At 38.5% G+C, this 17,341-nt stretch overlaps 1 protein-coding gene across 1 annotated transcript in view; it reads right to left on the bottom strand.

Moving 5' to 3' along the window:
* Positions 1-17,341, bottom strand: part of col28a2b (collagen, type XXVIII, alpha 2b) — a 49,286-nt gene that overhangs the window by 8,643 nt on the left and 23,302 nt on the right. Inside the window, exons 12-32 of the mRNA XM_036571476.1 lie at positions 16,015-16,083; positions 15,673-15,741; positions 15,409-15,477; positions 11,911-11,979; positions 10,765-10,833; positions 9,789-9,857; positions 8,357-8,425; positions 8,137-8,208; positions 7,372-7,440; positions 6,085-6,156; positions 5,784-5,852; positions 5,207-5,275; positions 5,021-5,089; positions 4,821-4,889; positions 4,655-4,723; positions 3,235-3,303; positions 2,973-3,041; positions 2,776-2,856; positions 2,100-2,135; positions 1,075-1,111; positions 402-959 (exon numbers count right to left, since the gene is read on the bottom strand). Of these exons, the coding sequence (XP_036427369.1) occupies positions 402-959; positions 1,075-1,111; positions 2,100-2,135; positions 2,776-2,856; positions 2,973-3,041; positions 3,235-3,303; positions 4,655-4,723; positions 4,821-4,889; positions 5,021-5,089; positions 5,207-5,275; positions 5,784-5,852; positions 6,085-6,156; positions 7,372-7,440; positions 8,137-8,208; positions 8,357-8,425; positions 9,789-9,857; positions 10,765-10,833; positions 11,911-11,979; positions 15,409-15,477; positions 15,673-15,741; positions 16,015-16,083 (1,891 nt within the window). The remainder of the gene's footprint in view (positions 1-401; positions 960-1,074; positions 1,112-2,099; positions 2,136-2,775; positions 2,857-2,972; positions 3,042-3,234; positions 3,304-4,654; positions 4,724-4,820; positions 4,890-5,020; positions 5,090-5,206; positions 5,276-5,783; positions 5,853-6,084; positions 6,157-7,371; positions 7,441-8,136; positions 8,209-8,356; positions 8,426-9,788; positions 9,858-10,764; positions 10,834-11,910; positions 11,980-15,408; positions 15,478-15,672; positions 15,742-16,014; positions 16,084-17,341) is intronic.

The following is a 17,341-nucleotide window of genomic DNA, read 5'->3' as shown; positions in this document are numbered from 1 at the left end:
ACATTTTACAGAGAACCAACAGTATATGTATATTGTATTTATTGATCATAACAATTTAAAATATCTGAGAAAATATATACTAGGGGGCCTGCAGAAAGGGGTTAGATATTGTGATATAACATTTTTTTCCATATTGCTCACCCCTAGGAGTGTGTGATTTTAATATAACTTCACGTATGTAGGAAAAGTTGAACAAGTGTGCATGGATTAAAACATTTTTAAAATGGAGGTGTATTTGTTACATCAGATGGATGACAAAAAAAACACTTCAAAAGCACTCTTGGTGTGAATTAGTCTTTAGACTTACACAAACAAAGTTTTCTGACTTACGTCAAAATTTTACACTTACGCTATAGACACCTACAAACTGAACTGTACGCTATGTGGAGCAGCTGATTTACCTGGCAGGGTGTTGAAGTCATCTATCAGATACATGTGCTCAGTGTCAGGTTGAGAAGCGATGAGATTCAGCTCACTGAGAAACTCTGCTTGTGTTGGATCGCTGATGTTAACAATACCCAGAGCATACATCTCAATGTTGGCTGCGTGGGCCTCCCTGACTGCAATGTCCAGCACCACCGGATCCCGCTTGTCCGTCTGTCCATCTGTGATGACAATGATGACCTTGCTGACACCTGACCGGGCACTGTAGAAAGCTTCCTGTGTAGCCTTTCGAATGGCAGTTCCTGTATATGTACCTTCACCCATATAAGGCATCTTTCGGATGGCCTGTTTGACATCCTGTTTGGTCATGTATCGGGCCAGATTAAATTCCACTCTGGCCTCCAGGCTGTAGAGCACCACTCCAATCCGTGTGGCATTGCGGCCCACTGTCACTCTGTCCACCAGTGCCGTCACAAAATCCTTTATGATCTCAAAGTTCTCCGGGCCAACGCTCTCTGAGCTGTCAATCACAAACACAAGCTCCATGGGACGCTCTTTGCATTTGATTCCGCAGCCTGAAATGTTTTCAATCAAAGGAAGTTTAAGATGTTGGAAAGTGGAAACAGAGTTTGAATAGAATTTGTAGCCATAACTGTAAATTTAAGAGTTTGAGAAGACAGAGAATCATACCACAGATCTCCTTAATCATTCTGATGATGTCTTCTCTCTGAAAATGAACATCATATGAACATGAATCATCAGAAATGTAGTTTTGTGTCCAAAACTCTGGGTGATTTCAGCTAAAGGAGTATATGTGGAATTGATTTGGCTGAAATCACATAAAACTGGAAATACATAAATAAACCATATTATAGCAGTGATATTACACTGATGTTAGATTGAGTTGTTGAAAACTGGTTATCATATTTGTTGGATAGTTGCTAATATGCAATTGCCTGATATCACAGTAGTGGTGAAAGGAACCAGATGTCTGAAGAGTTTAATGCTTCTAAAAGCTTCCTCACAGAAAGTTTTTACATGAAATGATTATTAATACACTGCCTGATGTCTGACTGATATTTTACAATAGCTTAGCAATAAGATTTTTTAAACTGTTTTTTTTTATCCATTTACGGTGGAAAAGTATATGCAGGACGTTTAAAGGAAAAACTGTCGAAGCCAATGTATTTGAAGTTAATGTTTTCAAATTTCTCACTATTTTACACTTAGTTATAAAAACCTACATTACTCATAAAAACTCAGAAGACGTGTAGGTTCACTGGTCATTTTGGATAGTGAGTAAAATGGCTATATTTGTGGTAGCAACTCCTGGCTCCTGTCACCACCATCTGTAAAGAAACCTGAGTTTCCTTATAATGAACTATTTCACATCAAATTACTCTCAATTACTTTGTTTACATAACAAGACTGATTATGCAGAAATGTTTTAAAATCAATGGAATTCCCCTTTAAAGCATGAGTTACTATGTATCCATACCAGACATGACACATAAGTAGCAGTGAAGTGCAAAAGTGAAGACCAAGTAACCATGCATTAAATCAACACTGCCTCCGACAGTTTCTTTTGGACAAGACCAACAAATTAGCAATTTCATGGTTCTCTCCAGAAAGGGGTGGTTGTTTTTTCCTTTTATAACTTATACATCAATGTTGAACACTGTAGTAATACAGGAGAAAATGGAAAGAAACCTCACCGTCAGCCCTGATTCTCCCTTCACTCCTTGTCTGCCCTGAAAGAAGAAATAGTGTTATGTATGCCTTGTTGATGCTATGTTAATAGCATGTGTATGTCCTTCTCTGTATGTGAATAGATAGCCTGTGCCCTTTGGATGTCTTGGAGATGCCGCATGATCTATGGATGTTCCATGGAGGTGCTGAGGATGCCCAATGCCCTGTGGATGCCCCGTGCTTTCCCTGTCCCCTATAGATCCTTCATGGATGTCCAGTGGATACTCTGTGGATGCTCTATTGATGTGCTGTATTGCATGCATGTCCTGAGAGTGCCCCATGCTCTATGGATGAGTTGATGATAGCCTATACCATATAGATCTATAAAATGTCCTGTGCCATGTCGATGCCACATGAATGCCATATTAAGGGCCCTGTGTCCTGTTCAGTGCCCTATAAAATTCCCTGTTCCATGCAAATGCTGCATGGATGTCCTATTCCCTGAGTATGCAATGGGGACTGTGGATGCACCTGTTCCTTATGGATACCCTGTGGATGCCCATCGAATGTGTACATCAGAAACATGTAAGCATCACATACTAAGATTCTGACAGCATACATGCAATATATAGTACAACAGTTTCACCTTGTCTTCCCAGCTGTAACCCTAATCATGTAATGCTATAACACAGCAGCACTTACTGGTTGTCCTGGATTACCAGGATCTCCTATGTCACCTTTGTTCCCTTTTATACCTTTTTCACCTTTAGAACCACGGTCACCCTAGATAAAGAGGTGGAGAGAAAGTAAAAAGCTTTTAGACATTTTCTAGAAAAAAATCCATTCACACTGTATATACTGAGCTTTTCTACATTGACACAGCTGGGTTGAACTTTCACCTTTGGCCCTGCGAAGCCATCGCCAGGTGGTCCTCTTGGCCCAGTCATGCCCTGAGATCCATGCTCACCCTGAAAAAACATAAAAACAAAATAATAACAGGTTTGTTTACACATATACAGTACTGCACAGTCTGTTGGAGTCTATGCATGTATGTCAGAATCAGAACCAGAATAATCTATTAGCCAAGTATGTATTTACTAAAGTTACTTGGAGATGTTTTTGTTTGGACAGAGTTGATATGCTTGTGTGTGTGTGTGTTACCTTTGGCCCTTGTACTCCCTGTCCTGGTGGTCCTGGAGCACCTGGAGGTCCTGGTCTTCCAGAGTTGCCCTAGAGATTTTCGAAAGGATGCTTAACTTAAACATTTGAAAAGGCAGTTTATAAGGAAGGGTTAGGATTTAGCCTCAGTGGATTAGTATCTGCGTGTCCTAAGATGACTGCTGTGTATCTGGAGTTTTTATGTTTTACAGGTGGACTGACTGGATTTGTTTCACTGCATATGAAACATGTGTAGATGCCTGTATGAACATGGAAATGGTATCATGTTAAAGATATGGTATACGGTAGTCACTCAGGCTTAGGCTGAGTTGGATGATAGATTATGCTGAGCCTGGATACAGTATGCTCTGTAATTTAATACATGAGTCAAACGGTTAATTGAACTTTAGTGCCCACATTTGGTACATATGAAAATTTATAGATTAATTTCCATCAAAACATGAAGGATATAGTGTAGATTTATATTATAAACTATTTATACTATGGTCTATAGGTGTGTATGAAATAGTGAAGTTAAGGAAGTTTCCACAATTAAACCCTATTTCTGTCATACTCGGAGTCGCAGATATATCTGGCGAGTCACTGGTGGGTCCAGCATGTGTATACTCAAGTTCAAAAGCTTCTCTGCCAAGTTGCCTTACTGTGTATGTAATTCACATAGCCCCATGTTTGGACGTCTTGTGCAAAATGATACCACATATTCTGGTAAAAGAGATTACGGTTATATATTTGTGTCCAATGAGTTTTATTTATACCTCATCAGTCCACAGCACTTGTTTCCAAAATGCCTCTGGCTAATCTAGATGTTTTTGCATACGTCAGAAGTTCATTTTTGTCTCAGATGCGGTTTCCTTTTGATGACTTTTCTATGTGGATCATACTTATGCAAGCAACGCTGCACTCCTGTGTCTTGGTCCTCTACATAATGCCTTGACTTCTTAATGACATTTTGGACAGTGGAAATTGGAAGCACTTATTTTTTTATAGCCTTCCCCTGCTTATTAGGCATCAATTAGCTTGATTTTCAGATCCTCAGCTAGCTGATTAGAGGATATCATGGTTGAGCGTTAGCACAAATTTGAATTTGAGTTTGAGAGAGAGAATTTATTACACTCTGGACTTGTCATCAGTTGACAAATTTTAATGCACTTCTTCACTTCTTCACCAGCCCTAACAAGTCAATTAAGGCCTTGCAAATTAACCCCTTAATATTCCAGACTTACTACATATTAAGGCTTATTATTCAGTAAGTGCAGGGACTTGACTTGACTTACAGGGATATATTTATGCTAATCAAATGCTAATCAAAGTATAAAGTATGCAGTATATAAAGTGCAGAGGTTGTGTTTGTGTCTATCCTCATTTGAATTTGACTTTTTTTTTTTCTGTTGATGTGACATACCGGTGGTCCTTGTAGCCCTTCTCCTGGAGGTCCTGGTAGTCCTGGCAACCCTCTGAACCCAATGTCACCCTGAGATGTACAGATACACACTTCATATCCATCCTCAGCATATCCTCACACAAACACAAACACACACACACACCGCAGGATGGGTTAAAGTGGATACCTTTGGTCCTTGGATACCAAATCCCTCTGGACCAGGCTCTCCTGGAAGCCCAGGAAGCCCAGGAGGACCCTGATAATAATGAACACAGACACATGCACACATACATTAAAAAAATCATTACTAATGAATATAATCATACATAGGTCTAATTTCTGAAAAGTTAACAGAGCTAAGAAAGAGTACAGTCTGTTCCAACATACTGCTGGTCCAGGATAGCCATCTCCTTTTGGCCCAAATGGACCAGAAGGACCTGGGTCTCCACGGTCACCCTGAGAGACAAAACAGAAAGAGACAACAAGAATCAGACAGATTCTGGTTCTGGATAACAGTTAATGCAGATTTGTGAAGCATAAGCTTTCTAGTAAGTAAATATTACTTTGAATTACCTTTGGTCCAGGAAGGCCATAGCCTGTTTCCCCCAAGGGGCCAGGAGGACCTGGTGGACCTATGTCACCCTGTAAAAAAGAAACATAAAAACATGTCTGTAATAAATCACAGCATTGTGAAATTATTCATAAGTACTTCAATGCAGAGCTATTTTATATGTGGTTATGTTTGTCTGCACACATACACTACTTTTCAAACGTTTGGAATCATGTCATATTAATACAACTTCTGACTGCCATGTGGAAAAGGGACATCAACAATATCTTTTCACAGGCTCCCTATTAAATTTAGAATAGGTTAAATTATGTGCTTTTAAGGCATGACAGCACTTTGCTGTTTTAAATGCATTTGTTGTTTTAAATGCACTCTTATAAACAAACCTGGATTTGACTTAACTTTACAATGTAGACTGAAATATTATGAGACCTTAAGATAGTTTGTTTTATTGTTTTATTAATGTTTTATTCAATAGTCAAAGTATTCTGGGAACAACAAGAAGTCATTACTTCTTTTAGATTTTGTCATACTTTTCCAAACACGAGGCTTTCTGGATATTGCACGTGTAATCTTTTATACCTTCGGTCCTGCTAGTGCACGTCCTGGTAGCCCTGGTAAGCCCAGCCGCCCTGGTGATCCTGGCTCACCCTACAGAAGGACAAAACACATCACTCACAACAAAGACCCTATGGACAAGTAATGCTTTATGGGCTTTTAGCTGTTTTCAGAACCATGTCTTTTGCAGATGGTAAGCCGTGTAAGAAACAACATACACAAGTATAGATGAATATACTGTATCACTTTCCTCACCAATATATAAGGTTTTGTTTGGAAGCTGTGAATCTTGAAATGAGTTCTTATTTTATTGGCCTTTGCTCACCTTTGCTCCCGATGGTCCAGCGATTCCTGGAGGTCCAGCTAAGCCACGGATTCCTCTCTGGCCCTGGTCACCCTACACAACAGCATAACAACCAATGCATTACACCACAACTGCACTCTACTGGCTTTATAGTATACATTGAATATTGATGGTCAACAACTCTACTCCCTATGAGTTTAGTTTAGTCCTAATCTGCTACAACTGATACAACCAGCACTGATACAACCAGCACAACCATCTAAGTGTTGGCTTTACTATTCTGAGATTGAGAGTATACAGAACATGAATTCTAAGAGGTTTTTAAGCATATAGGACTGAATATATGCCAATGTCCAACATGCATACTTCAGTGGATTTATTATTGAGCATAGTGTTGGTGGACACTGTTGTCCCATAATGCAATTAAAAAGGGAGGAGCCTCTCATACAAGCAGACTTTATAAACATGGCAAAAGTTAAGTGCTAGCTAGCTAGTTAAAAGGATATTCCAGTTTTCCCCCAAAAGTTCTGCATAGTTAAATGATCAAGATGTAAACAAATTCATTCAGAGTGGTTTGATGTGAAATGCACTACTCTATGCACTATAAGGAAAAAATAGTCCCCAATTACCACTATTTAACTAATATCAACAAAACACATAAAAAATATGGTGGCTTTGGATAGTAAATATACCTCTATAATAGTGCTTATATTTGTTGAAGACATTGCAACCCCTGCTTCCTATCACCACTACTGTAAAGAAAGTTGGCAAGATACTGTACAATGAAAAATTTCATATCAAAACACTCTGAATGACTTTTGTCATGTCCAATATGGTCCCTTAATCAAATTTGGATCACTATATTATAATACTATTATAGGGAACATAATTTGTGATGGTAGTAAACATCATGTCATACAAGTTTGCGACAGCAGATTCCATCACATGAACACTATAAATGTCGTGCCACCAGTCCACTATAACCACTGCGTTTAACTGCGCACATGAGAAGAATTTTCTACATCTGTAACAGGTCTGAAGAGAGGTCTATAGAGATGCTGCCATTGTAGCTTGGCTCGCTAATCCTACTCAGAGAAGTTTTGCATGAATCTTCAAACCAAACAACGCAGTACATAATTCCTCAGTAGTGCATATCTTTTCTCTTGTTAGTCTTCTCTCTCTGTAATGATTGATACAATGCAACTATATATTTTTGTAATACAACTAGAGCACAGAATGATTTCTAAAGGAAGAAGAGTGTTGGTGGCCACTCAATTTAGAGCAAAGAGGAGGAGAAAGAGATCTTACTTTTTCACCCTGAGTGCCAACCCCAGGTGCTCCCTCTGGTCCTCTTAAACCTGGAACACCAGGTTCCCCCTAAAATACACAAACATAAACACTTACCCCACATCCGAATTACGTTGACATACTCTTCTCCAGAGCCATAGACATGATCACCCCACAGTCAAAGTATTCTCATCACACATTGTGTGTTATCATGTGCTGTTCAATTGTCTTGTAACCATTTTGAAACTCCATGAACTTGTCTGCGTGTCAAATTTTATGTTTCTGTAAATGTTTCTCTGTCCTTAAGATATAAAAGCTTAGAAATATGGTTCCAACATTTCCTGAATCTGTAAAGTGAGTTATGAGGCTATGAAGAGGGATTGCGATGCACATCATCTGCTGTTCACCATGTGTAATTGGTGGATTCTTGTGTCTGTCTACAATTTGTGTGAAACTGACCAATGGACACACAGGAAATCACTAAGGTCTTATCCATCATGCTGGAATCCCTTCATTCTTCATTCAGTCGACATCGGAGACACATGTGAAATGGAGTGCAAAGAGTTTACTGCCACGTACGTTGCTGCAATGGTTTTGGAAAGTAGCAACGAAGATAATGGAGCATATTGATATGAAAAAGATGGATATTATTATGCGTAGGTGGCTTTAAAGGCGAATTTAAGAAGATATGCAAAAATTGAGAAAATGCCCTCAGAACTTCCAAGATGGAAAAAACTCACAGTTGTCGTGAACACAGCATATTTATCTGTTTATGCCAACTATTACCTTTTGCCCTGGAGCTCCATCCTCTCCAGGTAGACCTGGCAACCCTGACAACCCAGGTGCTCCTGGTTCACCCTGTGGATAAGAAAGAGTCACTTCATTCAAGTGCTGTTACTACTACACATAAGTCTTGCAGTAAACTGAACATACAAATCCACTTCTACATAAAAACCTAACCAAAATTCTTTAATGCATTTTTTCCCACATAATTCTTCATGCTGACCTTTGGTCCTGGTTCTCCCAAACCTCTCTCTCCCGGTGCTCCGGACTCTCCTGGTAACCCTTGATCACCCTTTGAAAGCACATACAGATACACATTCATTTTTCATATAAAGTCACCATCCACTTGCCAGCCTCTACCCCATCTTTGGTCAGTTTCTGATGACAGCACTGCTGTTGAACCAGATATTATTCTGGTAGTGGACTGTTCTTGGCACAGCGGTCTCTAACTGTACACCAGCAAGGTGAAGCTACAAGGAAGAGTTTCTAATCTTGTTAAGTGCTGCCGATTCCTGATGACCATGTGGATCATGTTTCTCCAGAATATCCTGTCTTCTGGTTGTCCTCTACTTTCAATTATTATTTTCCAAATGTATTGGTTCTTCTGAGAATATGTTCAAAATAAGAGAGCTTCAGTTTGGTTATCTGGGTTTCAAGTGAGAGGTAAAGCTGGTTTGGTTAAGGGTCCATTTTATTTGTTTTATTTTTGTTTGAGAGATATACTCTCAAAAGTCTTCGCCAACACCATCAATATTTTTCCTGTCTCACTTGTTTATTGTCCAGGTTTCACATTCATAAAGAACCCCAGTGAAGACCATAGCTTGGACAATTAAGATCATTGTCTGTAGAGACAAATCATTGCATTGGAAGAACTTTTCAAGCTCCTTCATCCTTGTTCTGCCAAGCGGTGTCATATTACTTGAATGCTGGATCCTTTGTTGTAAATAATTAATTCGAGTAGGCAAAATGTGTCTACAATTTCCACATCTTCTCCATCAATGGCAGTTAGTGGTCTTTCCTGTTGTCATAACCTTAGTCTTATATAGATTTGCAGTCCCATCTTTTTCCTCTGTTCTTTAACCTTCCTTATAAGGGCCTTTAGGTCTTCCAGATTTTCTGCTATGAGTGCTGTATCTTTCACTTCAAAGGTTATTGAGGTTTCTTCCACCAATCTTGAATTTGTGACATCTTCCTCCAGTCCTGCTTCTCTCCTTATATGTTCTACATATAGGTTGAACATGTATGTTGATAGTATACAGCCTTATCTTATGCCTTTTCCAGTGTGGAACCAATCTGTTTGTCCATTTTCTATCATGATCATGTAGAGATCAGTATGTTAGATGCTGCGGTATTCCCATTTCCCTGAAGACATAGTTTTACATAGTCAACACAGTCGAAGGCTTTGCTGTAGTCACTGAAACATGTTGACTTCCCCCTTAAACTCCTTGGATGTTTCAATAATCAAGTGTGCATCAGCAATGATCTCTCTTGTCCCTCTGCCTTTCCTGTATCCCGCTTTCATGTCTGGCATTTCTCTTTTAATGTAAGGCTCTGTGTTGAATGAACTTGAGCATAATGTGGCTGCCATGTGATACAGTTTCTAATAAATTAGCATCAATCGTATTGTACACAAAGTAGCGATGGGATGCTTTTACCTTTGGTCCTGGGTAACCCTCGCCCGGCAGGCCCCTGACCCCAGGAGGGCCACGTGGCCCCTCCACTCCCTGACAAAAAACCCCACAATAATTAATAATCAAATCAACATATCATTGCTACACCCAGAAACTCATAAAAACACATCATCTGGACGGCAGCATATGTTGCCAAAATGTATATATACGTATATATAAGCCCAGAGGACACAGTGTCCATGATTTTCAAAAACAATTTCAAATGTTGATTTGTCAGACCCCAGGACACTTTTCCCCTCAGTCCATTTTAAATGAGCCCAGAGAAGGCGGCGGGGTTTCTGGATCCTGTTTATATATATTTTTTATCAAGTTTTAACTTGCATTTATACAGAGATTTATCCAGAGTCTCTGAATCTTTTAGTGAGATTATGTACTGTAGATGATGAAAAGCCAAAGTCCTTTGCTATTTTATGTTGAGAAACATTATTCTTGAATTTTGCACTATTTGCCTGTGCAGTCTTTCACAGAGTGGTGAACCCCTAATCATCTTTACTCCTGAAAGACTCAGCCTCTCTGGGATTCTCTTTTTATATTCAATCACATTACTGACCTGTTGCCAATTAACCATCAGGTGTTTTTTTAGCATTACACAACTTTTTACCAGCCTTTTGCTGCCCCCTGTCCCAACATTTTTTGGAATGTGTTGTTCGCATCAAATTGAAAATGGGCATATATTTTTTAAAAAGCAATACAATTTCTCAGTTTCAACATTTGATATGTTGTCTGTACTATTTTGAATTAAATATAGGGTTTAAATGACTTGCATATCATTGCATTTTGTTTTTATTTACATTTTGCACAGCGTCACAACTGTTTTGGAAATGGGGTTGTATAATGCCAGTTGGTTCTTCATACATATGTTCTTCAACTGCCCACCACAGTTAAAGCATTGTGAGGTGTTTGGCTTAAGCTAAAGATTCAGTGCTTCATCTGCCAGCACCTTTTCTCCCTGTATGCCCAGTCCAGGAAGGCCGAGTGGTCCGGGTAACCCAGGAGGTCCGATGTCACCCTAAACAAACACATACATTATGCACAATAAAACTGTAGAGAACAATGTTGTATGATAGGGCCTCTCATCAGGTTCTGGCATGCTAAGGACATAAGTTGTTATCAGTTACATTTCTGGAATTTGCAGATATCACCTAAAAGATACTGTAGCAACAAAACCACAAGCCTCTGGCACATGACCAAGTGAGACATAATTAGGAGCTAAGGCTAGGAACTGTGCTGTTTGCACATGATTTTGGCCGCAGGCTGGATAATCTGCAGCAAACATGCCGTAGCTCGTGGTCTCATAAGCATAGTGAGGCACTTACATAACAAAGCCGTTAAATCTGTGATGACTTTCTATGCGTGAGTGAGTGTGTCTGCTCTCACTGACTGACAAACACACAAGCACAAACAACCCAGATAGCAAACTGTGATTAACAGACCATCTGAGGCTACTGACACCTGTTGCTTTGGCACTGGATAAGGGAGTGGTATGGATTTAACAAACGTAAACAGTCTGTGGACAGGAGAGAGAATATGTGACATTATCTATAAATAAAATAAAAATGGGGGCGTTACCTTAGTAACACTTTATTTAACATTGGATAGATGCACCAGGAAATTATGTGGTCTTTTTAAGTTCACTATCTGTGGTGTCAACATCAGCTATTGTGGACTATTCAGTCAACTATACAGTGGACTATTTGCAGAGATTGTGTTAATCAGTATGTTTTCATTCCATTTTTTTAATAGTAAACGTTAATGTTAGTGATGTTACTGCCCAAACACTGAAGTAATTAACATTGTGATATCGGTTAGCTGACATAGGGACACTGTCTACAACCTGGCCATTTACAACACTGGACACTGTACGACATTAACATTAAAAAAAAAGCTTGTAGCCCCTGTCAATATATGTGCGCCCTTGATATTCTTGTTTATTAGTGCAGTCACCGTAATGTTTTTACTTCTATGATGTTTTCTGATGCATGAAATACTGAAGTGTGAAAAGGTTCTCTGATTGTAAGCACACTGAGTATGATGTTTAGAAGAATGAAGAGCCCATTTTCATGGCCGTGATGCATGTATGTGTTACCTTGTCTCCTTTAATGCCAGGTCCTGTTGGCCCCCTTTGTCCTCTTGGTCCCTCAGGGCCTCTCTCTCCCTGTGTAACAAAAAAAAATGTTTGTATCACTCTATCACTATGTTTCATTCACTTGTTAAGTCATTCACTTTACACTACGTAGTATGGCATATGTGTATGTATCAATATAGTGAACTGATACATGAGTTATAAAGCACTCTAGAGTGATTCCACACACAATCTTTTTAAATCAGTCTTCGTTTCCTTCCATGCTTCTCTAGTCTGTAAGTGTATGTATGTAATAAAAATATGTCACTTATGTAAGAATATGCAAGGAAATATGCAAGGAAATTTTAACCTAAATTTATCCTTAACCTCAAGAACCAAGAAGACACTGCCCATTTAGTTGTAAGAAATAAAATATGGACATTTTCATTATGTTGGTCCTCATATTGTATTGGATATTAGAAGCATTTTTCAGCTTCTGCTTGTATGATTGTGTTGTCCCCTCTTAGAGATCATATTAAAGGTGTTGTTAGCAGTGTCTGTGAGGAATGTTACATGTAAGAACAGCAGACTGCCAAGGTCCAGTGAAAGCCACAGAGCTGTGATGGTGCATGACTCACAATCAAAACTAACTAGTGCTTTAAGAACTCTATAACCCCTCAGGCATAAGAGTTATGTATGTAACTATACAGAGACAGGATTTGCAGTAACTCTCTTTGTCTATAATGCTGAAAGTCTGACTCTGTGGTGTGTGCAAGGAAAGACTTAAGTTAAAACACCTTGCAATTGCACTGATAGATGGAAGAATGGATTCTACTAAATATCAGCCAATACTAGAGATGTGACACAAGTGAGTCAAGATACTGAAGCCTAAAACAGGCTGGCTTCTACAACAGGTCCAAAACATACCTCAAAATCCACTATGAACTACTATGAAATCCACTATGAAGCTTTTGTAATGGCTCTCATTGTTGACTTGAATGTAATTGAAAATTTGTGGGTAGATGTTAAACATTCTGTGCATACAAGACAGACCAAGAATATTGCAAAAGTAGAAGTATTATGTAAGGAAGAGTGGGTGAAATTCCTAAAACAAGAAGAGAAAATCCTAGGTGGCTACAAAAAGTGTTTGCAATACCTGCCTATGGAGGTGATACCAAGTACTGACTTAGTAAGGTGTAAAACTTGGCAATGCCACAGTTATTTATTTTATTCTTTTCTTTTACTAAGTTAATCAAATAAAAAGTAATAGAGCATTACCATTTGAGGATTGTTTTAACCTCTGCTACAGAGGCTGTGTTTTTTTAACCTCAAAAATCCACAATATATGTCATTTGGCCAGGGGTGCCCATATTTTTGCATACAACTGTATCTATATCAGGACAAAACTTTGTATCTTCATTTTTTTTTGTTTTTTTTGTTTTTTTTTGACATACTTTAATAGCACCAGGTACTCTTTACATTGTATGAAAATTTCACAGAGAATGGATCAATAGAAATGGTCCAGAATGATTTAATTGCATGAATTACGTTAACTATATTAATTAGGAATCTTTTTTCCTGTGTTGTAGTCAAGACCATACAAGGCAAATCCGAGTCAAGATCAAGACCTGAATATATCGAGTCTGATTCAAAACTGAGACTTTTTAGCAGTCGAGTCTGTGTCAAGACTTATACAAGATTAAGATCTTTTTTCAGAAAATGAAATTCATTTGTGGTTCATTGTAAATTCATTATCATTCAATATACATGACATATAATAACAAATAATACAAATTATGATGTGTAAAATGTAACATTAAATAATACATAGCTTGAAAATATTATTATATCATAGTCTTAATCCAACTTTGTATTGTAACTTTTGAAAGCAAATGATGGTGAGGTTATTCTCTGTACTTTCTTCTCCAAAACAAAGTGTGAAATTTAACTACATATATGCCCTAAAAAGACCAAGAGTCCAAATGATGTCTAGACCGATGCAAGAAAAGACCATGAATTTATGGCTTTAAGACTGGACTTGAGTACTATAACGCTAGATTTCGAATTTTTTTTGCAGGTGTTCAAAACAATTTATCTTCACAGCTAAAACACTACACAACAGTAGTGGAATGATGTGAACATGCATGCTGGGTTTGTCTTCACTCTCACAATATTTTGAATAAAATACGAATTAATAACGATGATGACTATAATCATGTTATTGTACAGTTTACTAATGAAACTATAGCTAGGAGGCAGGAGAAGTGCTGGAGTGAGTGTTTGATTGGTGCTAAACTCTCATTCAATCAGTGCTTTAGATGGCATAATTAATAGAATGTTTGTTCTCACAGCTTTGCAATGTGATGTACACCCCTATTATATAACATTAGAATAAATACACATAAACCTAAATACAGTAAAACGCAACATAAATTGTCTGAGTAATTAATATCTTGGTTAGAAGAACACAAGTTTGGTTCCTGACTTCTCACTACACTCATCATGTATTGGTTTAATTTCTATTAGCAGCACATCTAAGGATAGCTCAGCTGAAGCAGGTATTAGACAGTAACAGTAAATACAGGAACTACTTGAGGAGAACTTTGAAAATGGTTAAGCTACACACTCACAAAAAGTCACAATGGATTTTTAAAAAATATATTTATTCTAATGTTAGCATTTTTGTAAACAAATCAATGCTTGCTGCCCTGATAAATAGCTTTGTATATACATTTTTCTTTCTAAGAAATGACTGTATATACAGAGAGAGAGAGAGAGAGAGAGAGAGAGAGAGAGAGAGAGAGAGAAAGATGTTGTCTGCTAGACTGTTCTGCATTTAGACACTTTTAGGCCCAGCATCTGTCAGCCATCAGCTCTTGATGTATGTTCTTCCTCTCTCATTTTCCTCTCTCTGTCTCAGAGGAAAGTGTGATGCTCTCTGATCACAGCTGATTATCAGATGGCAACATGCCCATACAGTGACTCACACAGATTCCTAGTTTAACTCAAACAGATTTAGATCTTTGACATCAGAGCAAGGAGTTAATTTAAATAGCATTCACACGTAAAACAGTGGAAGCTCTGTCTTACAGGAAGTCGTCTTTTTTAAAATTTGACAAAAGCACATAAATCTGGCTACTGTTGCCTCTGCTATAGCTAGCTATAACATGTCATCAGTGTCAGAATTCAGAAAGTCTACTGGCCCTTATTCATCAAAGTTGTGCATCAAAGTTGTCAGTCTATTTTGAGGCAAGTGTCTGATGATTTAGGCACATGGTTTGCACAGTGCAACTTGGTGGGCCATAAGCTTCCATTACTTGTTAGCTACATTGTGTTACTTCCACTACATGTTAGCCCTGCAGTGTCAGTACAAGAATAATGAAGCAAACTTTACACACCAAACACGGAAATCAAACATATGTATACAGCACAGTACTGAGGTGTAAAACACTCAAGGCTGAACTGACACCCACATACACTTTTCACGTCGTAGACTAGAGACAGTAATACACGTGCATATACCTTTGGTCCAGGAAAGCCCTCTCCTGCAGGCCCTTTCTCCCCTTGCACACCTTGTGGCCCCTGAGGTCCCTACACAACAAGTAAGAACATACAAAGAACAAGTCATGTATTTATTATTTGTGTTTGAATATATGACTGGCTGACTGACTGATGGAATTACTGACTGAATGTCTGACTGCAGGACTGATTGATTGATTGATTGACTGACTGACTGAATTACTGACTGGCTGAATGAATGAATGAATGAATGAAGTATATAATTACTGGTAAGCCAGGTTCACCAAGCCCAGGTGGGCCAGGAGGCCCCATTCTGCCCTGGAGTCCCATCTCACCCTACACACACAGAGACACACACACATACAGTTAGGCAGCAACCTCTTCTCTAGCCCCACAAACTGTTCTTTTTTCCTTGTGCAGTCTTTTCACTGTGTTTGACTTTATCAGTTTTGTCATCCTCTAGCCTTTGATCAGTGATTAGTTAGCTTGCTTTTCTGAATTAGTTTATTATTAGTTTATTATATACACAATGGCTCGATTTACAAACTGGTCTTAAGATGTTATTTAGAATGACTTGTTTATATGTAGTATTGTTTTGTAACTCCTTACCTTTGGCCCAGGAAGCCCTATTCCAATTTCACCCTGAAGTCCTGGTGGACCAGGAAGGCCTCTCTCACCCTTAATGTGCATCACAAAACACACACAAACACATGTAATTTCACTGCAAACTGCTGAGTTCATCATTAAGGTGCCCCTTTGTTCTCTTACACATTATTTTTGATTTTACTAATTTGCTTAAGTGGTGGAGGCTGCTCCTTAAGGTAAGCTAATGCTACAGCTAAGACTGGTGCCAACCAGAACAGTGTTATAGGGTGAATAGCACTTGTATCTTTTTCACATGGTCTTTTAGCAAATCTTAATGAGAGCAATGCAAAGGATGGCATAAGTGCGAGTACCTTAACACTTAATCACAAATACAAGCACAACTGTCCCACTGTACACCCCTGTAAATCTCTTCTACTCCTCAAATTAAGTTCCATCTACAGCTCTCTGAGAACCCCACCATCCTTTAGCAAGTCCAGACAGTAGCCTACTGCTCAGCTGATGCATGACAGCCTTCTAAGGGTCTAAAGAACATTCCTGAAAAATAATTAAGCTTTGCCTTGTCCTTCGGAGCTCCTGTGCAATCACTAAGAATTGCCGAGAGCTGATGAATGTCAAAGACTATCACACACTGAAATAACAAAGATGGCTTCTTGTAAATGTTGTGTAATATCATTTAAAAGCATTTTCAGCATCATTCTGATGTCAGATCATTTCATTTTTCAGGCACAAACGTAAACTAAAACCTTACTTTACTATACACTACACTAGGCTCCATCTACACACTACACTATACTCAGTATACATATATAGTACATTATACACAGTCTTTACAGTACACAAGACTGTCTATGCAGTACACAAGACAGTACAGTACACTACTATCGGTCTATACAGTACATTACACGCAGTCTATACAGTACACTGCCCTAGACAGTCTAGACAGTCTATACAGCACACTAGACTTAGTCTGTACAGTACACCATACACAGTCTATGTCTAGAATCAGTCAATTTAGTGCACTGCAATTAGTCTACACAATGGAAAAGTCTTAGTCTATGTAGTTCTCTACAATCTTTTTATGTACTGTATTGAACAAAGTTTACATAGTGTAATAGCAATAGTCTATATAGAGCACTAGAATCAACATTATGTAATGTATTAAACTTAGTCTATACTGTGCACTCCAATCAGTGTATATAACGCACTAGGCTGAGTCTTTATAAAGGGACAGATTTGTGCTATTTCTGCTCCAGAGTACAGAGAGTTATATTCATGTTCTTCTGCTTGACCACCTTAGAAATCCTGGACTGAAAACAGTGATGGGTAAGAT

The sequence above is a fragment of the Colossoma macropomum genome, unplaced genomic scaffold (assembly GCF_904425465.1).
Source record: "Colossoma macropomum unplaced genomic scaffold, Colossoma_macropomum, whole genome shotgun sequence".
NCBI lineage: Eukaryota > Metazoa > Chordata > Actinopteri > Characiformes > Serrasalmidae > Colossoma > Colossoma macropomum.
The sequence above is the reverse complement of the archived record's forward strand: the minus strand, read 5'-3'. Positions and strand labels throughout refer to the sequence as shown.